Raw genomic sequence first — 24,724 nt, 5'->3', positions numbered from 1 at the left:
GGACCTGATAGTTTTAATTCAGCAGAGAAGGAATTTGGCGTCCGTTCAATACAAAGCAAGTTAGTCAAAGATTCACAACACAGTTCGAGGATGATCCAAACTTTTATAACTCTCTTAAAATTGCACAAGCTTATTTTACTTACATTCGTCTGTTGTTCGATGCTAAGAGCTTACTACTTGTTAATCCGGCCATAATACTAATCAGTATTGGTACAAGGAAAAACGGCAATGGCACTCTATGAGCCGCAAATTATGTTTTGGAAATCAGTGTTCAAACTCCACTTGGTTTACCTAATCATTTGAAAACTTCTGATATTGGTCGTTTGCAAAACTCCGTTGAAGCGTGTAAAGGATTCCATGGAAACAAGCAAGTCCTCTCTTTGTCTCTTTAAGCGATCTATCAGAGGGGGCGTAACTGTTTATGTTTGACATTAAAGCTGGTAAGCAGCGCTAACATAAATGCCACTTCTTCATATATCCCGAGGCACTTTTTTAGTTATAGCGGTGAGCTACAATGCACAGAGCAGTTCATTTTACTTTCCATCGGGATTCCTCTGTTTTCCTTGTTTTAGTTGCTGCATTGCAGCTTAATTCCCATTTTTCTATTTAGATTTGAAAATGATGTCATATATATTCCCCTAGAAATGTATCCGAACATTATGTCATTATCATAAGTCGCAACGATAAGACAAAGTGTTGGGAAAAACTCAGGGCAAAATGAACTCCAGCAAGCTTTTGCTAACCATTTGTTTCCAAGCAGTTCTCTTTCAATCGAATGCTTTGCTAAGATTCCATCGGGATGCAGAGGACGCGGATGACAGGGATAGTGAAATAGATGAATTAAGAGACGACATAAGTAACCATCACTTAAACCATGCTTTCAAATTTGATATGCTTGGTCCTTCGAGCCGTAAAAACAAGCGAAAAATCATAGGTTTTGTCCCCAAAAGTAAAAAAGCCGGTAAACTTCGTTGGTTATCGAAGCGGTGTTTCACCGACATCTATGGTTATAGATTAAATCCCATATCTTCCCAATATCCCAGTCAATGGTGGCCTTCAGCTCCTGATTCTCAGTGGCCGGAATACGGCTGGAGGGACGGATATGGTTTCCCTTTGGAAGGCTCCTATGATATGCATAGATTTGGAACATGGCATCAACCCGTTCCCTGCTTCCCATGCCGATGCGGAAAATGGTGCAGTAAGTATTTCTCGAAGAGCTGTTTGTTTTATTTCACAACTGAACTTGGTTTCGATAACTCAGGTTAATACTTAACATTTCTCATGGGGTTTCTTATTGTAAGAATCTATTTATTCATCAAGGTGTATTTCATTTCCATATTTGCCACGCTCAAGTTTAAAAAATACATCATTTACATCTATTTTTGCCACTCTAAGTGACCAATTTGCGCGAACAGTACTAGTACTCATTATCGACAAATCACTACTACCGCAAACCTCGTATTTTTCTGTTAACTCAATAAAAATAGGTTGCAGTGGAGTGGGCAAAGGAGAATCAGGAACCCCGGGGTCCGAACCTCCTGGGGCCAAGCCAACGCAAGCACCACCAACTTCTAGTCCGACATCTCAGGCTACTAGTGGCTCAAGTCAAGCACCAACTACTCAACCCACTTCGTCAGCTTCTACCACACAAGCGCCAACAACTTCTAACCCCTCAGAGACAACCTCCAGTGGGGGTCAGCCAACGACAGGAACACAAACTAGTCCATCATCTCAGGCTACCAGTGTGACCACTCAACCGCCAACCACTCAACCCACTTCGAAAGCTACTACAACCCAAGCACCGACAACGTCTAGCCCAGTAGGAGCAACTAGCCCCACAAGCGGAGGTACCGGTCAGCCTACGACAGAAACACCAACAAGTCCAACATCACTAGGCAACCAGCGTCGTCACCCAAGCGCCAACCACTCAACCCACTTTGTCAGCTACCACAACTCAAGCACCAACAACGTCAAACCCCGCTGGGGCAACCAGCCCCACCGGTGGAGGTCAGCCTACGACAGAGACGCAAACCACTCCAACATCTCAGGCTACTAGTGTCGCCACCCTGGGGAAAACTACACAACCCACTTTGACAGCTACTACACCTCAAGCACCAACAACGTCTAGCCCCATAGGGACAACCAGCCCCGCTCCAGGTAGCCAGTCTACCACGGGAACACAAGCTAGCTCGACATCTCGGGTTACCTATGGCACCACACGTACACTAGCTACCTTAGTAGCTGTCACAGCACAATCACCCACAACGTCCCCGCCAACCGCTCGTTTTCATCCTCCAAAACACAAGATAAGACTTATTAAACAAGCTGGACGACGAAAGAGTAACAAAAATACAATAGTGATAACAATATAATTCATCCAGCCCCAAAGCTTCAAATTAAAATTATTTAAATTAAAATATCATTTGTTAGGAATAAAATCTTCGCCAATAATAATAATAGTAAGAATAAGAATAAGAATAAAAAAACAAATTATTGAGACTGTTCAAGCGTCTTATATTTTACGTAGTTCGCGAAAATTAAGGAATTCTATTTGCCCAGAATAAACTTAGAGGAAGTTTTGTTGTTTCCTTGCGCGTGAACACCAATGGAAACAATTCAGGTAGATGGAAAATTTAAGGTGCAGAGGTATTATACATGGAATCAGATAATATTTCTTAGAGTTCTTAGAGCGAGGAATTAAAGCCTGTTTAACATCCCATAATAGCCTTTGTTTCGAATAGCAACACTTCTCTTTAAAGTAAAGCACCACTCAACATCTTAATTTAAGTGTTTATAAAATTCTTACTTTTAGTCCTAAGTTAATTTTAGTTTTTAGTTTTAAGCTTTGAGGTCCTTTTTGAAAACCACATATGTGCGAAAAAGTCTCCTCATTAAAGATAATTATTATTATTAACTAATATACGAGAAAGCGCAACCTTTGTACATCAGAAATTGCCCTTGTCGTTTTATTGAGAGACAGTTGCTATTACATAACTAAACGGAAAACACAAACCTCTTCTGTATTATCACGTCTGCATGCGTACTCAGTAATAGTGTGCACGTTTCAAATCTGGGGGGAAATCCCTCGTTGACTGCATCAACACAATGAATCATAAATCATAACCTTACTTTAGCGGGAAATTTAATCAGCTGATTTACAAAATTCGTCCCCAAGATTTCTCGGATCTTAAATTCAGTCAAACAAATACAATATGGAAGCGCACTGGCGATATAATCAAGGCAGTTTAGCTCTTTGCACTTCCATGACATGCTCTTCTTCGAATTTGCAGTTAAGAACTCTGAATGAAGTACAAAACAACTCACATGTTGAGTAACTAATAAACGTGTATGTTTTAGTAGTGTAAGATGCTCACCATCGAGTGATGACTCAAACTGGTGTTGTATGTTAATCGTGCTATTATATTAATTTAAGAAAATGAGTTTATTGCATTGGAGATGTCAAGAGAATCAGATTTTATCTTCACAACACCTGCACCAGAACGGACTTTGCTGACTCTGTTTGTTTTCGCTCGTTCCTTAGTTGATTCTTTTCTTTTTGAATGGGAGGAAGAAATTTCATCCAGATCAAATCCATGGTCATCGGACGTAAAGTCTCTAAATATTGCATTTTCTTCTCTTTCTGGTTCATGGGAGCTAAACTGGCTGTTATCTTTTCCTTGCCTCTTATCAACTGAAGACCAGAATCTGTCTGTGTTAAATTCGCTTTTGTATTCAGGGTAATTGGTCTCTTCGTCCTCCTTTTCCGTGGGATTGAAATTCAAGACCTGCTGGTTTTCCATTACTCCGGGATTTGTTCCTTGTATGCGTCCAGCTTCTGTTTGCCTTAAACTGCCTGGTCTAAATGTGTTTGCCTTTGCGTCTTCTGAGTCATCCACCGTCTTTCGGTCTTGTTCATGGAGCCGATTATACTCTTTATGACTTTTAATTTTGTTTTTGCTGTGCGTGAAGTCTTCATGGAGTTTTTCCGGTTTGTCTAGGAGTTCAACGTCAGAGCTGAAATCATTATAATCTCTAAAAGGTGGTCTGGACCTGAAAGGATGGTCAGACTGTACAAACTGCACATCCCCAAACTGATATTCAGGATAGCGATGGATATTTCTTGCATCAGATGGGTTCATATACCAAGGAGCCCTCCTTCTCATAAAATGGGGAAAGTAACCCTGGAATCGCCAGTAGGAGGGATGTGAAAACCTCATATTATGAGGCATATAATGAGAAAAGTGATAAGGACGATGCCGCATGTGGAACGGATAGAGGGGTCTATGCATGTAGGGTACCCATGGTCTGTGATGAATTGGTTGGCCCACAACAACCTCTTCTTGTTCTGTTGGCTTGGGCTCATCATTCAGCTTTAACTCTAAGTCTATCTTAGGTCCTTCCTTGCTTTCCTTGGACGAGTCCTTGTCGATTTTCTTCTGCTTTGCACGATTATGTTTGCGCTTGTCTTTGGAGGGTTTTGGTCGTTTTTTTATGGACACTGCGGATGGGTGTGCTGCCGGTAGGCTTGTGATGTCAAATCGTTTGGCAGCGTTTATTATTTTTCCTGATTGGCTTGCTACCCTGCAACTTGTCCATGAACCTATTCAAAAAAGTAAATTTAAGGACAATGTAAGGCAGGAGAGAAAAAACGCTTCCCGTCATATATTAACTAATGAAGCTAAACGTGATATGATTCTTGACTAATACATATACTTACCAGATGAGGAATTTCCAATTAAAAGGCACGTTCAAATTTACACTGTTAAAATGTTGCCAATTTTCACTCGCGATTTTGTGCAGTTGGGACTTTGAGCGCAATTCTCTACGAGATTGCTGCCATCATTACATGCTTGCGAACGGGAAATTGAAAGCGGAAAGGTCTCTGAAGAGTCGCCTGGCAGGGACGAAACACTGTGTCAGACTACGGTAGCCACGAACACTTGAAATTTTGAAGTTTATTTTCAAATTTATTCAATAAACAATAAAATACTCATAAATCTAAACATATTTTCAGTCATATCATAAACATAATACGTGCGCTTGAAGAGACGTTTTACTCTATACGGGTGTATTATTGTCTTGTATGCATCTGGAGATGTAGGATTCTTGGGCTTGGGTTGGCATCGCACACATATCAGTTTTTGAAATAAACGTTAACAGCATGAACACATTGTGCTATTACCAATTTAGTATAATGATGATTGTGCTATTACCAATTTAGTATAATGATGATTAATTTGTCAGCTTTAGGAGAAAAGGAATACAATCAAAAGTAACTTACAACACACAGCCGAAATAGGGAAACCAATTCCAGAAGCACAACCAAACCCACCACAGCATGTTGCTCTCATAGGACCACAGGGTCCTCCAAGAAATACGACTCCCTGTTTTAAAGGACAGTTAGAGAAATATGAAAAGCTGGAAGGAAATCGTCGGTTTCGAAAGCCATGGTTGGAAGATGGACCACTCTTTTTGTTTTCTTCGTTCTTCGTGATATTCAATGCCTCTAGAAGGGTGCTGGGAGCAGCCTGACGATTCTCAACCACGCCTAAATTAAATAGCACAAGCGAAAGATAGACAGCAACTTGCGCTTTAAGTTGTAAAAACCTCATCACACAATTTAAAAGAAAACGAAATCGTTTTACACGAGAAAAAGTGATCGCTTTTCGCGTATCTATAATTCGAGTAGTTAATATTGATTAGTGAGATCATGATCACACAGTTTATGTGGTAATAATTGCTCAACTGTACATGACACAAAATGTTGGGCTCTTGTCAAAAACTTCCATGTTTGAATAAATCCATTTTCAAGAAAATCATTTCCTGCATACTGTTAGATGCACCTAACGAAAAACTCTTTTTTTATTCACTAACATTATAAAATTGAATCAGTTTAGTTTAGCAAATTTATGGTTTGTATTTGTCATAAATTTGACGCTGTTCAAATTTGTTTACATGGCTCCTCCCACATAGCTGGTACATGGTGAAAGGCTTTCTTTTACTTGCTCCACTGTGCTCTAAAGCTGTAATTTATTTGTAGTTGTATTGCCAAGAATGGTTTGATATTCTAACGGCAGAGCATTCAGACTAGTGTATTATTTCGTCTGCCATATTTGTAACCTTTGCGAGAGTAGATGTCAACTTGGGTAACAAAAAGGTCTCTGATCGAATTAACTGGCTGAACCCGTGGTTCTGTTCAGACGTTGCTAAGCAACAAGACGTATCAGCATAGTTACAAACTTTGGTTTCTTTTAGGGGAATCTTCCTTAACAATATTTGCCTCATTAGCATGAGCTCATCAATTTCTGATCGGGCTACAAAAATATCAATTTTGATTATTAAACGAACAGGACACGATTAACTTTCGCTAAAAATTTGAGCCCGATATAAATTATATCAAATACTTTTTCTGTGTCGCGGGCTTGAAAAGTCATAGTTTAACAAAGAATGCATGGGCTCATTAGCGCTTTCGCCACCAAGAAATTTTTCAGTTTTTCAAGGCTTTTATCTCCCTCATATTACAGGCAAAGAGCTAAAAAAATATGGCCGGTTACTATGTTTCACAAGCTCTTTTAACATCTGGAGTCAATTTGTATGTAGCATGATCTACGCAAAGCCGTATGCTAATGACCCAAAATAAAAAAACAACGACGTCAGCAAAGATCGTCGCCCCCCTCCCCCCCCCCAAAAAAAAAAAAAAAAAATCTGTAACAGGTTTGATAACAAGAGAATCTCTCTAAACACGATTCTGTATGTAAAAGGAGATAAGGCGGTTACCGGTTCTAACAAGTGCATAGTTTCATCCAAAAAGACAGTTCAATCGCAAAACAGAAATGCCACAAAAAAAAAAAATCAGAGGCATAGATTCCAAAATGTCTAGTTTTCCATTAAAAGAATGCTCGTCAGGGAATTTTTTTTAAATTATGATATCCCCAAGATATCTGGATTTGGACGAGTGAGATATCGAAAGGACAAAAAGTACGAAGATGAAAGATAGAGCGTTTTCAGTGACGTGACCAGTGGCCATATTGGTTTACTAAAAAAAACATCTTTTTGCATAAAAATAGAGTTTAATTCCCGGAGGAATGGCTTGATACACCAACATGGCCGCCGTTCCTTTGTTTCGGAACACCAATATGGCTGCCGTGACGTCATATGTAAACGCTCTATTAGGTCTATTAGTAATTAGTATAAACACACTCAGTGATCTTGGTGTTTCAAGCAATCTGATTGGTTCGCTATCTCGGGCTAATGAGCATTATTCACTCCGTAGGGAGTGAATAATGCTTGATCCAAACTGAAACAAAATGGCCGGCGTAAACCTGCGTTTCGCCGGCGTTTCTGAATCGCAAATACTAAGAATACAAGAAGATGCTGAACCAGAAAAGACAAAAAAAGGCTAAGAAATTTGGCCTGATGGTTTTCAAAGTAAAAGACGACTACATATTTCGCAATTTGCAGCACAATGTCCACACAACTCGAGTACTAAAACGATAAACAATTGCTTACCGTCAAGTCGCGCTCTTCGCCCGGCATCGGCAGAAATCAGAGAAATGAATACCGCAGATTTATCGGCAGCAACATCAAGTGTTATTCAACCAAGATCCTCCACAAATATTCAGGAAAACGTCTTTGTGCAAGAAAACATCCAGTTTTCACCACAGTTCTGCACACATTCAGTATAATCCAAACTTTCAGGTGGATCCTTCGCCAACTGCTCTTTCAATTTTCAATTCAAGTGAACTTCAAAAGCTTTGATTCAACGGTCAAAATGTTTTGCAAGCAGGTTTTTGATTCAGATTGCAGGTTTGAGTGGTGTTAAAGGACCATTTTGCTAGATTGTGACGAGGATTTTATCGAAGATTAACTAGATTTGCCATGTTTGAAGATTCTGTAAACTGTTTCGCGCATGTCGGTTAGTGCCGCTTGTATGTACGTTTTCCACGCATGAATTGAGAGGTCAATTAAATCGACTTTAAATGGTTTCCTTCTAAAAATCGCTTGCTGTTGAGATCACTTCGTGTGTATATACTAAAACAATTATTTTTTGAAATCGAGGTGAATAGCGGCAGAATATTCAACTCGCCGCTCCGCGGCTCGGTGAATATTCTACCACTATTCACCTCGATTTCAAAGAATAATTGTTAAGTGGTTACCTACTTTGAAAAATCTGAGGTTTTTTAGAAAATCACAGTTTGTAGATGAAACTAAAATTATATAAAAAGTCAATTTCTTAAAAACAGTTCAGTATTTTAGGTTACAAACAGGCGTTGTTTTATGAAAACAGTCAGACCTGCCGTACGATGTACTTCATTTATCATGCACGGAAATTTTACCTGGAGAACGAGAGTTTCACTGTTATCTCAATGGACTCCAATATTCGTTTGATCGTGCAGCGGCATACATTGTAACGTTAGAACTATTTAGCTAATCGCTTACTGGCGTTCTTCTTCCAACAAAAGGCTAACTCCCTTTTGATAATTAACTTGTGGCAGAATAAACCTTTCCTTTTAGTGATCTGTATAAAATTTTTTCCTTAGTTTTCATATATCGTGATAATTCACCGCGAAGGAATTAATTCCTGAGTGTGATTTATCTCTTAGTTCTACACTGTTACAACCTTTCGTTCTCATGACCTGCTAGAGGTAAAGGCTACTGAAAATTTTGAAACATGTTTTAACTGCAGTGATTTACCATCTCACCACCGTACGATCTTCTAGTACCTGCATCGTTTCTTACAATATATTAACTACCAAATTCTAAACGTTTTTATTGACTTAGTGTTGACAAAACCACAAATCGTATTGTTTTCGATTTGTAGATCTGTCAGGTTTCTATTGTCTAATAGTACATGTCAACGAGCTAAAGCGATTTTTGAAGTGATTAAACAGGTTGTTTTATGAGGTAATGCGCTATTACCCACCTTTTCAATTTGACTTAAGTGATTTGGCACATCCTACTTTTCACACGATTCATTTGAGATCCTCAGAAATGGCATTTCTGTCTATATGGATGTTGGCTATCTTAAGTGCCGTTTTGACAACTGACAATGCAATTGCTCCTAATCCGGTGTATGGAAATAATCAACAACCCCGTGTTCAGTCTCGTGGTAACCAGGTTTTGAGAAATCCGAGTCTACGACTTGGACCTCCAATGGTAAAGAATGCGCCTTCTCAAAATTTTAACTCAGCTCCGTCTTTGCCAAACCAACAGAGTGTTCATGATGTAATCAAACCGGCGGCACAGCAACATTTACCTCAAAATAAGCCCGAGAAGCTAAATCAAAGTCAGCAACCCAGTCAGACTGCTATACCGCCTGCCCGGCAGACGACACAGGCCGATCAGAACAAACCAGCTGCCAAGAACGAGGACGAAAACAACAACAATAATAACAATAATTGTTGTGGGTGTGGCTGTTGCTGTGGAACAAATAATAATAATAATAAAAACGGTGACAAAAATTCCGGAAACAACAACTGCTGTGGCTGCTGCTGTTGCTGCCAGCCTTGCTGTTGTTGTCAGCCATGTTGCTGCTGTCAGCCTTGCTGTTGTTGTCATCAAGACGTCTGTCATCACCACGAACACGATCACGACTGTTGCGTGCATCACGATTGTTGTGTGCATCACGTTCATCACGTCACTCATGAATGCCCTTGCACCTGTGCACAGCCCTGTTGCTGTGGATGTCAGCAGATGTGTGGCTGCGGATGTGCTCAGCCTTGCAGCTGCGGCTGCGGTTGTGGAGGCGGTTGCAGTTGTGGATGTGGATTTTCGGATCCTCTCTGCAACGGCTGTGTTGGATCCTGTGGCTGCGCTACACCATGTGGCTGTGGATTAGCGGGATGTGGATGTCCTTGTCAGGTTACGCCTTGCTGTTGCTGTGGATACACCACCGAATGCGGTGATTATCACTATGATATTTTTGCAATTGACAATGAAGGTAATGCATCGTTCATTTCTCACAGTCTATGAACTTGATCATTTTAAGTGAATTTAAAGTAAAGTCAGTTTTAATGCTTGTATACACAGAGGCAGGTAAAGAAGCAAGTAAAAGCAAAAAGGAAGAGAAAGGAGATCGGCGCCAGCTTATACTTCCACCAGGGTATCTTTTCCCGGCCTATCGACGTGCCGAAACTTTCCTCAAGAGGTAAGTTTATGTTGAATTGTACTGTAACTGGAAAAGAGTTCCCAAGGGTCTCAATCGGTATCAACATATTTCTGCCGCCTTTTTGAAGGTGCAACCATGTTAAACAAAAATAATTTAGGGTGCCCAAGATAAATGGTTTCAACCTACTTTTTAATGCAGCTACGTTTTAACAATATGTCCAAGCAAACCTGAAGTTTATATTCACCTAAAAATTCAGAGTGCATAAAATAGCCAACCAACCAACCAACCAACCAACCAAACAAACAAACAAACAAACAAACAAACACCAACAATCCAACCCACCAACCCACCAACCAACTTACCAAACAACTAACCGAACAAACAAACAGACAAGTAAGTAAAGTAAAATCTGAAGAAAAAGGAAGATCCTAATAGAATAACTCATTTTTACCAGTAACGGCAAAAATGACTTCACAGTAAAAATAATTCAGTAATGGTTGTTGTATTTATTTTAAACCAACAGGACCAAGGTTCCATATTCTAAACGATTTTACCAGCATATGGCACACCTGCGTCGTCACGTGACACCGTTTCAGTTATGGTATCACTACTAAGAAGCTGTAGAATGAATTGGCTCAGATGTGCGAGGAAATTGATATAAGATGTCTAGACTGTAATAATAGTAAATACTAATAGTATAACTTGGTATGTTCCAAGAAAATACCCTGTGAACAGTTGAAATTTGTCAGGTGTTTGTGTTTGCCATGTTTCGCTTTTCTCAGTGGAGATTGATTACCCAAGTGTAAATATAGGAAATTAATTACACTGATATTAAAGAACCGCATTTGAAGTGTCTAAAAGACAAGAAGTTGCAAGCAACCTGTTAGTTTTAAGATCAGATGTGTATAAAAACAAAAATTAAGCGAAGAAAGTCAAAGAAAAAAGTACAGTCATGACTTAAAAATTGTACTCGGTCTGAATCTTAACCAGACGGATGCTTTATATTTATCGTTGATTAAATGTGAGAAAGGTTTCTTCTATTTACATTTCCTTCAAGTGGAGTAAACGTTAGGTCATAAAAGATAACTATGTGCTTTAATATATGCTTCGCGTTTATTTCTGGGTAATTTCAATTCGTACATTGTAACACGCAAATAAAAACACAAATCTTCAGTGGAGTAAAAGTCGGTCTACAAAGATTAGTTGGCTTGCTGCGCATGCCCCAAATCAGATACTTTCTTCTATTTGTTCCTTCTGTCTGTCGCTATAGTAATTTATTTCGCTTTTTTCACAAGAGAATAGTCCACTTTTCTTTCTATATGTTTGCTATATATGTTTTGTAATTTTCAAATACGTTACTTGGAATTCTCTGGCAAGAAGTGTCCGGATCAATTATTGCAGTGATGAAAAGAAGAATGGTATTACTGCACCTGTTGAAATAGTTTTAAACAGTTTTGACCGGCGATGACTCCGGTTTAAAAAAAAAATACTATGAATTTACTGGAGACTACGGATCCTCCCAGGCCATAGACAAATATATCGTGAGGTGCACGTGATTATTACATTCCAAAACGCAAAGCAGCGTGAAATTGTATCACTTTCTACCAGCTTCAAAAAACAAGTCGTCGTCTCTTCGCTAAATGCTTTTCAGTGACCTTCAATTGATAAATTAGGCGAAAGTTTAAAGCTGTTTGTAGATTTTAATTTGGTTTAATCACACGTTTGTGTGTCTATGAATGCTGGCGTTTGTTTCTTTTCACGGAGAAGAAAACGACCAGCAAACTTTCCTTCGCTGGTACCAGAAATAGACATGCCATGTTAACCCAATGATATTCACTCTAGTGTGATTCCCATGACCTGGTTTACTTGAAGCGTTAAAAATAAAAGAGGAGGGACGGGCATTGAATGGAGCTGTGATGTAAGATTTATAATTTACTCGTATGGAAACGAAATTGAATTGATCCATAGGTAAAAATATAATTTCGACCATGCAATTTTTCCAATAGGACCCAGTTTTAAGAAAACATGGGACTTATCTAGAAGGAAATGAAACCGAAAATCCTCGTAAATGTTTTATTTTCGACTGTCATATTCTATGCCGCCGTCGTTTCTGAAGGAGTTTTTCACAGGAGTAACAAAAGACCCTCGGTTTTCCCAAAAATAATCGCGATTGGACGGAAAGATGGTAACTTGAAAACTAACGAAGGATTTTCTACAAGGAGGACATCTGGGAAGCTACAAACAGCAACGAGTGTAATAAGGTAGGATGATTTCATTCTCTCATAGTTTGTTTATGCGTTTTGCGTTCCTACATTGTATATATTGTAAAACTTTGATGATATTTTAAAGGTAGTTGATATAAATTAAGACAGAAATAATAAAAATAAATTTAAACAGTGAAAAATGGATTTAAAAAACGCGACCAAAGAGAAGCCGCTTTCAGGTTGGTTGTGAAATAACGAAAAATGTCAAGAGACCATCGACCATTTTAATTTAAAGACACAAAAATCACTGACCTGTGGAAAAAGGAGAGGGTTTTCCTCCTTGCAAGAAAGGTTTACAGATTGGGTAAATAAATTGTAAACGAAATGAAGTAAATGATGAGCATATCTGAATATTTCTAAATTAGTTGGAAATCTAGCTTATACTTGAACTATTTTTCATTGTTACGTTACTAAAGAACAAGTTGTATCTTTAGCACGAGTAAACAAAATACAGTAGAACCCCGGTAACTCGAACTCGGATAACTCGAACAACCCCGCTAACTCGAACTAACTTCTATTTCCCTTGGACCCACTTTTCAGTCTTTTTTACTCGGTTAACTCGAAAACCTCGCTAACTCGAACTGTTTTTCGTTACCCTTCAGAGTTTGAGTTACCGGGGTTTAACTGTATGCAGTCTCATCAACAGTATACGTTTTGTATGCTACAGGCTTTAGGTGTAAATGTGGAAAATCCAGGGGGGGGGGGATATTCGTTTATTAATTTCTACTTCTACTTCTACTATAGAGTTCAAAAGCTACCACTGTCATACTTCTTTTGTAATCAGAACTAGTTTTCAGTGATATGATTTTTTATCTGTGATGTGCTGTCTGTACTGTGCTGTACTGAAGTACTTCATGCTTTCTATTTGCAGACCCGAGTCCTTCACTAAAGGACCAAGCAGTGATGTAGGAAGAGCTAAGGGAAAACGAAATGGTATGCTTTAGATATATAGTTTCTTCTGATCCGATTGTCTGTCTCCATTTCAGTACTGTATTACCTTATTATTTGAAACTTTATTCGGAGTTTTATGCCAAAGAGTTTGAAATGCGTATTAGCCTTGACTGTTCAATTACATGTCCCGCCCTATACAAATGTTTCCTTAAAAAAATAATTTTTTAATTAAATTACTGACTTAATTGGCTTATTAACAACTTTATTGGCTAATGTTTAGATTGTGGCGCTTTAATTAACAAATAAATAAAATCAAAATCTCAACTGGCGGGGGGCAGACCAGTTGACTTTGTTGGGAGCACCGAACACAAATCCATAAAGTCATTCCAGGGAGGAGGATTTGAACCAAGGACCTTCGGATTACAAGTCCAGTGCCCTAGCCACTAGGCCACGCATGTCTCCATAGACGTTGGCTGTAAACCATGTTGAAGTATAAATTTGTTTTTCAGGATGCCACATTTGCCATAGTTGTCAGCCATGTGTTGGTGGCTGCATGCCGCATTGCGAATGTGACTGTTGTCACCATGAATGCGATGAAGGTTTGTCAATTTCTATCCGCATGACCATGATGTAGAACGATCATGACGATTTCAACACCGAGTACAACTGTTAATGCTAGGTTACACGTACAACGCAATAATACGCATAAGCACGTGTAAGTAAACTGGGTATGACACAAGCACTACAGCAAGCATAAGTGTATTCATAAGAAAAGGAGTCTCTCCTTGTTTGCACTTGGGCTTGCTTTGCTTGAGTAAACCAGAATGATGCAAGCACAGGCGGTCCTGTATCATGCCTCTTGGGTGTCTATTATAGCTGGTTTGCACCTACGACGCAAGCATAAGCATAAGCCCAATGTTGAACCACTTAATGAATACTGTCGCCTTGTGCTTATGCTTATCGTAAGTGTGAATACCCTTGTGCTTGTGTTTATGCTTATGCCCGCGTGCGTCCTACGTGTAAACCAAGCTTTAACAGCGAACTTAATGCATGCGGCATGAAATTGATAGGCCCTTAGTTAGGATAAGGACACGTGTTAGGGAGATTTAACCATGGGTTCCCTAGTCTGTGACTTGTCACAGTGATATTGAATTAATTTAATCAAGCGAAGAACAAGGTGGAAGCACTTAATTGGCTGATAGGAAAATAAATAAAGTATTCCGCTGGGCTAACACTGTCCAAGGCGAGAGCCGAGTTGTTCAGCCAAGATTAAGCTTATCTAGGATTAGCTTGAATTTTAATTTTAGTATTTACCTTTTCAGTTAAGTTAAGTTAGAGTTTCTGTCCTCAACTTTTGATGTCGACTAATCTCAAACACCACAATACACAAGCACTAAAAAGCACTTGCATACAAGAGAAATTTAACCCTCGACGCACGTTGAATCCTGGGTTATTGTTAAATAGTTAGCGTTTACAAAATAAAAAAATTTAATCCTTAAAGAACTGACATCGTTGGGATGAAGGTAAGACAGCATTGAAAAACCTTTATGGAAACCGCAATAAAATCTATGCAACCAAGGCTCCCTACGTTGCATGTAATTTTTTTAATTACACTAAAATGCACCTGGTTGTGTTTCGTTTAAAAGGCAAATCCTTTTCATCTTTCAAATGGATTCTTACGCCAACTGTCTTATCTATTAATTCCTGTATCCTTTAGGTTGTTGGTGTCCGATACCCGGTGCAGAGGAAGCGCCGAAGAAGAAACCAGAGGAGCCATGCTGCTGTCCTTGCTGTTGTCCATGTTGTCCTACTCCGTGCTGCCATCAGTGCTGTCATCATGTTCATCATCACCATCATCATTGCTGTCCTTGCTGCCACTGCTGCCACTGTTGCCATTGTTGCCACTGTTGCCCATGCTGTTGTCACTGCTGTCACTGTAAGCGATCTCAAGGACCCTTGTCACCTTCATTATTCAGTGGGCCGCTCTACCTTTACATGGTCACTCCGCACCCTTATTTCAGTAGACCATACAGTGGCCATGGTTACTCACCGTTACGAGAAGGACCATTAAGGGTGCACTAAGATATCAAAGTTTTGATTTGACATTTCAATTATTAATTTGAATGGTAGAGTATGCCTCATCGCCTTGAACATCCTTTCCGCCACATTTTTAAAGACAATTGCTCACAGACACAGAAACGAAAACATGAGTCCATCACCTACATATATTACCTTTTAGGATGCAAAGACGGCTAGCCAGTAAGATAATAAAGTAAAGGCCATTTTTATTTTGGCCTCGATGACTGGTTTGCTCTAACCCCAGAAGGCTAAGTTGTATATTGAAAGAACACAAATTAAAATCCCAAGAAATAAATTGACGCTTGAGACCACAGTGTTTATTGCCTTTTAAGGCGACGCGTGCAAACAAAGGAACTGGTTTTCACGGAGGATTATTTTGTAGGTTTTATGGTAAGCATCCAGCACATGACATGCATGTTGCACAGTGTGACAGATGTTTTCTTATATGTTTTAGTTTCGAAGAAGAATAAAATATAGGTATAAGAGAAAACAGAAGTTTCATTAAAAAGTGCAAAAACCTGTGAGAAGTACTTCTTCAGATGTCATTGCTTGCTTTATTGCTCACATCAAGACACTAAGCTTAAGTCAGGGGTAGTAGCATTTCAAATTCTCCTTGACACCGTGTTGTGGTAATTTAGATAACTGATGATAGTGTGCATCCCCGAGACAACGACAGGTTCATTAAATTTCGAGTAGAATGAGTAATTAATGCTGTCTCCCTTTGGATCCTGGGGCCCTTGACGACATGCGCGACTGTTGTGGCTGATCGTTTTGACGTGGCCACGGCCATGGATACCCATACGTCCATTGTGGACTAGCGTACCTTTTTACCACGTTGCTCTTCGCGTACTGTTTTCCCTTTTGAGGGGTTGTTATCCTGTAATAAAGGAAAATTTAATCAAACTTTTTCAAGTTAACTTTAACTTAACATATATAAAATGCCCAGATAAAACAAACCTTCCAAACGAGATTCAGGTTCTTTTCTGTAAGAACCATTCTTTTTTAGGTTGCTTCTAAACCGTGTGATAACGAATTAGAGACGGTTGAAAGCAATAACGTGGCTACAAGCTAGCTTTACAAACGTGAAAATTTTCCCTTTGCCAAGCTTAAGGGCACAAGTTGCACACGATTCCTGCATTATTCACCAGAGCATAATATTTGGAACGAACGTTTTTTATCATGAATTCTAAATTGGAGATATTTTACTTCTTAAACAAAAAATGTTTTCTCATTTCTTTTCATCTTAGTTACGCTCGTCTCTTAACATAAAATTCTTAACTTACCCTGAATTTGTTGGAGCCTTTCCCGATCCTGACTTAACAGATTCACTGCTTAATACCATATCTTTAATTTTCGTGAGAAATAGAGACTGTATTCTCAGCTCGTTCGTGTCTTCCCCAAATGCAATCAAAGCGAGCAGAACATTTAAGACGATAGCGACAGCAATGCTCTTCATTTCAAGTGATTTAAAGTGTTTTCTCTTGTTGTACTTAAGTTTGGTTGACCGTTCACTGCCTATTTTGTGTAAAAGCATATAATTTATTTCTTAAAATACAACATTTTTAAGAGTTGAGGTGTGGAGTGTAAGGTGTCGCAGTGGAGTCTTGTACCCGTTTTATTTACACACTAGCAGTGAATAGGAATATGATTTTATTCGATATTTCGTTGTTATTTTAAATCAGGCATTCAGAAATAATATACATTTAATAGAAGACACCTTTATAAGGACAAATAAGATGAACTCTTTAATTGAATTTACACGCTCTCATTGGTTGCTTCTTGGTCAAATGATACTGATTAAATTTCATGTATTGCACCCGGAATACAAATAGAGAGCTGTAACATCGCATTATATTCATTTCTCTTTGCTTGGATCTTACTAAACTCCTAAGGCAGGTTATTCGGACAAAACTTTGGCAGCCTTTAAGAAGCTGTTGTCTCAGCCCCGGATTTAGGCCCCCCCCCCCCCCCCCCCTCTCCCTCCCAAAAAATAAAAAAACACAAAACGAGCCATGGACTTAATCTTCAGAGAATGCCAAAGTGTTATATGTCCCAGTCACCTTTCCGCGACAACAATCATCAATTCCATTAACATTAGAAATTCTTGATCATTGGCCTCCATGATTGGCCAACGGTTACAACTGAAATTGTTATAATCATGGGCGCGTCTCACAAGGACTGGGAACTACCGAATTCGTAAATTTTGATGCCTAAAATCAATATTAACCATGGTATAGGTTTTCTTTTTCATTTAGACCGGTCTATAGCTGTTAAATTTGCGGCGGGAAAATTGTCAACCGAAAAATACAAAAGCATAGACCTTCATAGTCCCTTGTAGCTCAGTGGTTAGAACGCCCAACCGGTATCTGGGAGGCCATGGGTTCGTGGTGGGGACTCGGATTTTCTTGTTTGTCCCGCGCTCGTGAACATTTCATTTTTATCAGAGAATTGCTTTTGCTAAAAATACTAAAATGGTAGAGCTAAGGAAAACGAGAACGAGCAAATTTATCGTCAGCTCAGGTATGCAGTCAAAACACCAGCTGGAGACGAAATTGCGAAGTCAACTGCAAGGCCAGAAGCCAGAGAGTACTCAACACATCTAAAACCGACTCAAACGCCTGTAAGAATATTTTGTCAGTCGATGAAAGAGGCTAGACAAATTAAAAACATACCTGACAGTGAGCTTGACTTTCATTTGACCAATTTTTCCATCTCCGTTCGCAAGCAAAAGACAGCGAGAAAAAACCGTCTACTCAAAACGATTTTAATTTTCTTTTTCAGGAGTCATCAAATTTTGTTTTCATCAGATAGACATTTTTAAGGCGGCATTGAGCTATAGAAAGAGCTCTAAATGAACTTAGACAACAGTATATTACTAAAAGTGTTGATTTGTGCAACCAAATCGCAGAGGTCTCTTACGGAACACCCCAAAAGCGGTCAAAAGTAAAGAAAGGTATAATTACCGCAGGTTGAAACAAGAATATGACTGATTTCATTGTGGAACAAGCTGATGTCGTTAAAGGAACTACGGCGGCTACTTTTTTAACATGCGAAGAAAAAGCGACAGACTTGTTGGTAATGGCGGATACCAAAAAAATAATGCAAACTGCCCAGAAACTGGGCCGATCTCTTGTCTACGTTCATCCCATGTCACTAGCAAAACGAGGGAGCTTTTTAAATGGCGGCCTTAAAATGATCGTGAATTTAGTATAAGATGGGAAAAAACTTTTTTAAGAAGATATTAGCATGCATTTAAATCATTTTGTATTTCCTTTTTGGAAACGAACAAGCTACTGTTTAGCATAAATTCCTAAAGAACACTTATCAGAGAAGTTATAAGGCGAACAAGTGTTTATCAAAATGAAAAATGTTTTCGAAGAGCAATCCTATTAACTAAACTGGTTAATTCACACAGCAAAAGTGAAAACTAAAACTTTTGCAACACCGACATACCATGCAGTTTACAAAATTTAGGTCGACACAGACACTATTTTTCCAAAGTTCCATAAGAAACAGACTCATTCTTTCGCCAAAAAAGTCAGCGGTAAATCAATAAATTTGATCTACTTTTTATTTTTCTTCATGCATCACCGAAGACGTTTAATTACTACTTTAAGGAGGAGTCGAGGTGGAGCTAAATGTTTTGGCTAGAGGTGTAAATATTAATTCACCCCACGCCATTTTTAAACCTGTTTATTTTCATCTTTAGATACTTAAAGCTTGGGATATTTCATTACCTTGAACCATGGAATAAAAGCCAGTTTGCAATGCTGTAATGGTCGTAGTGTGGTTATTAGTTTATGCCTCAGTACTCCGTTTTTCGTTCGCCTTGTATGAATTTGATTGTATTAGAAAGGTCGTTTACTGAAACAATAACAGTCAAGTGTTTTTATGTGTCTTTCATATGTGTCAAGATTGTTTAAGTTTTTGCATTAACGAGTGCAAAAATGCACAGCTGTGATGCCTTCTACTTCGGCTAGGCATTTTATCAGATTATACATTAATTTCAGTTACTTTCCACTTATGCTTGGAGAGCACTAGAGTAACCATTGATATGCATTTCAAAATTTCACGTGTTTCTCATTATCGTTGTTAATAGCGTCATCAAGCAAACAAAACAAACCCGAAAACTAAATAACGAAGTTGTTCCTTTTCATTTTAAGTACAATTTACTGTTTACAAAGAATACCCTCTCGTTTTAATTTATCCAAATTTATTCAATTTGTACTTACGAGTCAGAACCTAATACGTTTTCCATATTCCATTCCAGAAATTTTCAACTCTTTTTTATTTGATCAATAGTACCTAAAAGCATATGAACCGTATATTCCTATAGCAATCATGTCAGAAGATCTTTGTAAACTGTACATGTAGGGAATTCTAATGCGGGCATCGAGTGGAAGGGAGCAATTCGCCGTCGAATTCGTTTTACAATTGTTCCGACAATTCTTTTAAGCGTGAATAATTAAGCGAAAGTGAAACTTAGCGAGATAAAACGACCTGCATGCTGTAAGATAAGTGGTGCTCAAGTGACTATCAGGTATCGCGTTTTTTCACCAATAGCAAGCAAGCTTGTAGGCGTGATTTACACAAGCGCTAAACAAGGGGGAAAGTTTACCAGCAGCAAATGACATATACGTGCTCTGAACCATCTGTCCACCGCCGCCTCCCTGTGATGTAATACGTTCTCATTTTCCTCGGATATCAAACACTTACTATTAGCCTTTTGTCTTTACGTTGTTTGTTTCAATTGATACAGCAATATGCGTGTGAAACTTGTAACCGTTTTGTGCATCGCTCTTAGCGCCTTGGCTTTGGTGGAGGGAAAATCCATAAGCAAAGAAAATGGTATCGTTGACCTTTGAATACATTTTAGAATTGTGAAGCCATCGATTAAACGGCAGTTTCTTGTTTTTCAGACGAATTCAAAGTTAAACCAAAGGAGGAGCTAGAAGAAGAAAAACACAACAAGATGGTTGAATTAGAATCCACAAATGAAAACAGCGAATCGGAAAATGGTTAGTTTTGTCTAAACAAAGGAGTGATGTATTGTTTATTGTGAGATTTGCGTGCATTGTATTATCTTAAAAATAATAGTCTGTCCTGTGGCTTGCAAGAAAATAATAAACAAACAAAACTGTCGAAAAGCTCCTAAAAGTGACTTTGGTGGAGGGAAAATCCATAAGCAAAGAAAATGGTATCATTGACCTTTGAATACATTTTAGAATTGTGTAGCCATCGATTAAACGGTAGTTTCTTGTTTTTCAGACGAATTCAAAGTTAAGCCAAAGGAGGAGCTAGAAGAAGAAAAACACAACAAGATGGTTGAATTAGAATCCACAAATGAAAACAGCGAATCGGAAAATGGTTAGTTTTGTCTAAACAAAGGAGTGATGTTTATTGTGAGATTTGTGTGTATTTTATCACCTTAAAAATAATAGTCTGTTCTGTGGCCTGCTAGAAAATAATAAACGGCACAAAACTGTCGAGAAGCTCCTAAAAGTGGCTTTTTAGTTCTATGTATCAACCATTTTGGGTGGAAATCAAAAAGAAAAATCAGTTGATTGTTGACATCAAAGGACACCTACTGTATTCAGTACTGCAAGAATATATATTTCCTTTTCACAATAGCCACTTCTAGATAGACTAGTGCAAAGTAAAAGATGGCTGTCATATGTGTCAAAAGAGTATACACAGACAGGGAGAATGATACATGTTGATCTGCTCCTCTTTACAGATGAATCAAAAAACATAACACCAAAAGAAGAGTTAGAAGAAGAGAAACATAACAAGATGGTTGTTGACTCAGAATCACCGAACGAAGAAAGTCAATCAGAAAACGGTAGGAACATGAATACATTTTGATATACTTGCCACCACTTTAACAATCTTTAACTCACGAAAGTAGGATAATTTCTTAGGAATTCTCAGAAAAATGGTAGACAAATTTCACGGAAAAAAAAATCATATGATGACGTTCGGCATGTCCTCATGGAGGTTGAATTGCCCAATTTGGTCAACTACGTTTTGATCATGATTGTTATTAAATTGTATTTGGGTAAGTAAATTATTTTTTTTCGTTGCTTATGACCCGTATTTTTAAAAAAAAGCCTTTTAGAAATTTTTCAAATGTTTTTCCACATTTTAATAAATCCAACTCAATAAAAAGACCTCGCCCGCAAGTGTGTCATGTTTCCATAACAGTATTATAATTTCAATATTAAGTACTGTTATTTTGAAGATGCCATTGTTATCATAAATAATACTATTATGGGGATATGCTTACTAAAATCGTATTCGACAACTTGTTTTAGAGCAAAAAGTTAAAGATCCCTGCGTTTGTACCAAAACAGCTAAAAAGGATTGCAAAGAGGCGTCAAAGAAATCTAAATGCTCTGAAAAATGTAGCCCATGTAAAGATAACAAGAAATGCAAAAACAAAGATCAACTGAAGAAATGTCCACCCAAGTCTCAAGCGGATCAAGAAAAGAAGTGCAAAAGTGTTGAAACATCTGAGGGCGAAAAGAAATGCAACTGTAAGTGCAAAGAAGGTGAAGCCAGGCAAGCAATCCCCAAACCAGGTGCTGCTGTTTCTGGCGCTGTGAAACCTGTGGCTGCTTTATCGGCCCAGCATGGCATCGGAAAAAAGATAAATTCCAGCAAGAAATGCTGCTGTGATTGCGGCCACGACTGCTGTTGTGGTTGCGGTGATTGTTGCCATGACTGCTGCTGTGACTGCTGTCACGATTGCTGCCACGATTGCTGTCACGATTGCTGTTGCCACGACTGTTGCCACGACTGTGGCTGCTGCCACTGCTGCTGCGAGCCTTGCTGTTGCTGCCACTGCTGTGAACACTGCTGTGAGCCATGCTGCTGCTGCCACTGCTGTGAACACTGCTGTGAACCATGCTGCTGCCATTGTTGCCACTGTTGCCACCACTGCCCATGCTGCTGTGGATGCTGTAAGAAGTCAAAGGCACAACTCAACTCTGCTGCTTTGGTTGCTGCCGCCGCGGCTGCCGCTTCCCGCCCGGCACACCACTGAAGCGAAGTTACTGTCCCTACCTTTGAAATGATTTAAGCTAATTTTAACACCACGACTTTTGTTCTCGTTTTGTTTAATTTTTGCATACATGTTTATATAGACTTGTTTTTGCAAAGAGAACTAAAGCCATGTGAACAGTACTAAGGTTAAAACGTTAAAGCGTTTAAAAGTGGACTGTTGTCCGTCTGATATAAACGTGAAAACAATTACGAATTTAGACTGCGAGCAGTCATAAAGCTCCTTGTAGAGCGAACGCGAAAATAGCGCGATGTGTTGAGATTACCGTGAACCACTAGGCGCTTGGATGAAATTTCATAACAAAAAAGCGTATCTAGTATGCAAGCAGGTGACGATGTTTGTAAGCATCAGTGCTTTATTTTAGCATTCAGTAAGCATCGTCACGATCTACGAGAATTTCTGTTCGTTTTATTAAGGCACTTTTATTAGTGTTTACCATACGAGAAAAGATATTTAAAAAATTACATTTTCCTAGCCTGAGTGCAGACGCCTCTCAGTACGGAAATAGAAGACGTATGTACACAGGCTACATTTTCCTTGCTTATGCAAGTTTTGCTGAGGCCACACCTGCCAAACGGTGAACAGTGCAATCGCTGATGTTAAGCACAATAAAGAATAAAAATTACAACTTTTTTGTTTTTGCCTGTTGAACTCGAGTGGTGTATTTTATAACCTTAACCTCTCTCTGAGTTAAAGTTCCTATATTTTCCAGTCCAGATTTTTAGACAAGGTAGATAGAATTGCAGATGTGTGGCAGCTAAATAGCAGGCTTCTCTGAAACTAGGATGGGTCACTCCTAGAAAATCTGTCAGAAGTTGGTTCTTTGATGATGAACTAAGCATGCATCGCATATTATTACACAATTAAATTCCTATGTAGCCTGCGAGCTTCGATTTTTTCTTCCTCGCGGAAAGCTTACTCGCAGGCTAAGCGTCGGTTTGTTTCTTCACAAGTGTGAATAAAATCTTAACAAGAGTTTGAGTTCATAGCGCGAGTTCGCGTCTTCGCAAGCGCGACTAAAAGATTCAAGCAAGGCTTCGAGTTCTAAGCGTCGGTTTGTTTCTTCACAAGTGTGAATAAAATCTTTACAAGAGTTTGAGTTCATAGCGCGAGTTCGCGTCTTCGCAAGCGCGACTAAAAGATTCAAGCAAGGCTTCGAGTTCTAAGCGTCGGTTTGTTTCTTCACAAGTGTGAATAAAATCTTTACAAGAGTTTGAGTTCATAGCGCGAGTTCGCGTCTTCGCAAGCGCGACTAAAAGATTCAAGCAAGGCTTCGAGTTCTAAGCGTCGGTTTGTTTCTTCACAAGTGTGAATAAAATCTTTACAAGAGTTTGAGTTCATAGCGCGAGTTCGCGTCTTCGCAAGCGCGACTAAAAGATTCAAGCAAGGCTTCGAGTTCTAAGCGTCGGTTCGTTTCTTCACAAGTGTGAATAAAATCTTAACAGGAGTTTGAGTTCAAAGCGTGAGTTCGCGTCCTCGCAAGTGCGACTAAAAGTTTCGAGTTCAAAGCGTCGGTTTGTTTCTTCACAAGTGTGAAAAAAATCTTAACAAGAGTTTGAGTTCAAAGCGCGAGTTCGCGTCTTTGCAAGTATGACTAAAAGATTCAAGCAAGGCTTCGAGTTCTAAGCGTCGGTTTGTTTCTTCACAAGTGTGAATAAAATCTTAACAAGAGTTTGAGTTCATAGCGCGAGTTCGCGTCTTCGCAAGCGCGACTAAAAGATTCAAGCAAGGCTTCGAGTTCTAAGCGTCGGTTTGTTTCTTCACAAGTGTGAATAAAATCTTAACAAGAGTTTGAGTTCATAGCGTGAGTTCGCGTCTTCGCAAGTGCGACTAAAAGTTTCGAGTTCAAAGCGTCGGTTTGTTTCTTCACAAGTGTAAAAAAAATCGTAACAAGAGTTTGAGTTCAAACGTCGGTTTGTGTCTTCACAAGTATAAACAAAAAGTAAAGCGAGAGTTCATGAAAGCGTCGGTTCGTCTCTTCATAAGTATGAATAAAACGTTTAATAAGGTCTCATTTTGAATCGTTGGTTTGCGTCTTTATAAGTATGAATAATAAGTTATGCGTGGTTTAATTTCACGTTCAAAGCGTTGGTTAGTTTCAGGCGCGGAAACCTGTCCTGACGAGTACAAATATGACGCTACCTACTCCCCCAATGTAGCTAAATTGTCATACCGACAATCTTCCGATTAGCCACGAGCTTTTCCGGTTAGCTTCGACCAAAATCCCTTAGCGCAACCAAGAACAAAGGGACTATTGTTTAGTGCTTAATCCAAAAAGTTGAAACACAACAATAGATCATTTCTCGATACGTAATGCCT

General features: G+C 39.0%; 4 protein-coding genes and 1 pseudogene across 8 annotated transcripts; 4 read left to right on the top strand and 1 right to left on the bottom strand.

Annotated features, from left to right (window-relative positions):
- Positions 1–390: 390 nt before the first annotated feature.
- Positions 391–2,439, top strand: LOC144643918 (uncharacterized; annotated as a pseudogene). The gene is made up of 2 exons (XR_013568996.1): positions 391–1,198; positions 1,488–2,439. The product of XR_013568996.1 is annotated as an uncharacterized LOC144643918 (transcript).
- A 47-nt stretch (positions 2,440–2,486) lies between these two features.
- LOC144643909 (uncharacterized) lies at positions 2,487–5,624 on the bottom strand. The gene is made up of 2 exons (XM_078503301.1): positions 5,282–5,624; positions 2,487–4,600 (listed from the first exon to the last, which is right to left on the bottom strand). The coding sequence occupies exons 1-2, from the start codon at positions 5,610–5,612 to the stop codon at positions 3,429–3,431; spliced, it is 1,503 nt and encodes a 500-aa protein (XP_078359427.1). The 5' UTR covers positions 5,613–5,624; the 3' UTR covers positions 2,487–3,428.
- A 3,366-nt stretch (positions 5,625–8,990) lies between these two features.
- Positions 8,991–11,273, top strand: LOC144643911 (uncharacterized). 3 transcript variants are annotated; one of them, XM_078503304.1, is made up of 3 exons: positions 8,991–9,901; positions 10,030–10,147; positions 10,632–11,273. In XM_078503304.1, the coding sequence occupies exons 1-3, from the start codon at positions 8,992–8,994 to the stop codon at positions 10,720–10,722; spliced, it is 1,119 nt and encodes a 372-aa protein (XP_078359430.1). In that variant the 5' UTR covers position 8,991; the 3' UTR covers positions 10,723–11,273. The 3 variants fall into 3 exon arrangements, with proteins under 3 accessions (XP_078359430.1, XP_078359429.1, XP_078359431.1); XM_078503303.1 differs by having other exon boundaries at positions 8,991–9,940; XM_078503305.1 differs by lacking the exon at positions 10,632–11,273 and having other exon boundaries at positions 8,991–9,950; positions 10,045–10,110.
- Positions 11,274–12,093: 820 nt separating this feature from the next.
- On the top strand, positions 12,094–16,203 carry LOC144643917 (uncharacterized). Of its 2 annotated transcripts, XM_078503312.1 has the most exons (4): positions 12,094–12,369; positions 13,244–13,305; positions 13,773–13,862; positions 14,981–16,203. In XM_078503312.1, exons 1-4 carry the CDS (start codon positions 12,155–12,157, stop codon positions 15,343–15,345), a joined length of 732 nt encoding a protein of 243 aa, XP_078359438.1. In that variant the 5' UTR covers positions 12,094–12,154; the 3' UTR covers positions 15,346–16,203. The 2 variants fall into 2 exon arrangements, with proteins under 2 accessions (XP_078359438.1, XP_078359439.1); XM_078503313.1 differs by lacking the exon at positions 13,773–13,862.
- A 3,799-nt stretch (positions 16,204–20,002) lies between these two features.
- On the top strand, positions 20,003–23,056 carry LOC144643912 (uncharacterized). The gene is made up of 5 exons (XM_078503306.1): positions 20,003–20,190; positions 20,262–20,360; positions 20,611–20,709; positions 21,080–21,184; positions 21,657–23,056. Exons 1-5 carry the CDS (start codon positions 20,106–20,108, stop codon positions 22,385–22,387), a joined length of 1,119 nt encoding a protein of 372 aa, XP_078359432.1. The 5' UTR covers positions 20,003–20,105; the 3' UTR covers positions 22,388–23,056.
- The last annotated feature ends 1,668 nt before the right edge of the window (positions 23,057–24,724 follow it).

This window comes from Oculina patagonica, chromosome 2 (genome assembly GCF_052425735.1).
Source record: "Oculina patagonica isolate OP01 chromosome 2, crgOcupat, whole genome shotgun sequence".
Classification (NCBI taxonomy): domain Eukaryota; kingdom Metazoa; phylum Cnidaria; class Anthozoa; order Scleractinia; family Oculinidae; genus Oculina; species Oculina patagonica.
The sequence above is the reverse complement of the archived record's forward strand: the minus strand, read 5'-3'. Positions and strand labels throughout refer to the sequence as shown.

What these genes read in the sequence shown, in the direction of transcription:
- LOC144643909 (XM_078503301.1), bottom strand. Translation starts at nt 5,612, where the DNA reads ATGAGGTTTTTACAACTTAAAGCGCAAGTTGCTGTCTATCTTTCGCTT. An exon ending in CCCTATTTCGGCTGTGTGTT is followed by an intron (nt 4,601 to 5,281) that starts GTAAGTTACTTT and finishes TTTTTTGAATAG; the next exon opens with GTTCATGGACAAGTTGCAGG.
- LOC144643911 (XM_078503303.1), top strand. Translation starts at nt 8,992, where the DNA reads ATGGCATTTCTGTCTATATGGATGTTGGCTATCTTAAGTGCCGTTTTG. An exon ending in TTTTGCAATTGACAATGAAG is followed by an intron (nt 9,941 to 10,029) that starts GTAATGCATCGT and finishes TTGTATACACAG; the next exon opens with AGGCAGGTAAAGAAGCAAGT. An exon ending in GCCGAAACTTTCCTCAAGAG is followed by an intron (nt 10,148 to 10,631) that starts GTAAGTTTATGT and finishes TTAAACCAACAG; the next exon opens with GACCAAGGTTCCATATTCTA.
- LOC144643917 (XM_078503312.1), top strand. Translation starts at nt 12,155, where the DNA reads ATGAAACCGAAAATCCTCGTAAATGTTTTATTTTCGACTGTCATATTC. An exon ending in ACAGCAACGAGTGTAATAAG is followed by an intron (nt 12,370 to 13,243) that starts GTAGGATGATTT and finishes TTCTATTTGCAG; the next exon opens with ACCCGAGTCCTTCACTAAAG. An exon ending in TCACCATGAATGCGATGAAG is followed by an intron (nt 13,863 to 14,980) that starts GTTTGTCAATTT and finishes TGTATCCTTTAG; the next exon opens with GTTGTTGGTGTCCGATACCC.
- LOC144643912 (XM_078503306.1), top strand. Translation starts at nt 20,106, where the DNA reads ATGCGTGTGAAACTTGTAACCGTTTTGTGCATCGCTCTTAGCGCCTTG. An exon ending in ATCCATAAGCAAAGAAAATG is followed by an intron (nt 20,191 to 20,261) that starts GTATCGTTGACC and finishes CTTGTTTTTCAG; the next exon opens with ACGAATTCAAAGTTAAACCA. An exon ending in AGAAAGTCAATCAGAAAACG is followed by an intron (nt 21,185 to 21,656) that starts GTAGGAACATGA and finishes AACTTGTTTTAG; the next exon opens with AGCAAAAAGTTAAAGATCCC.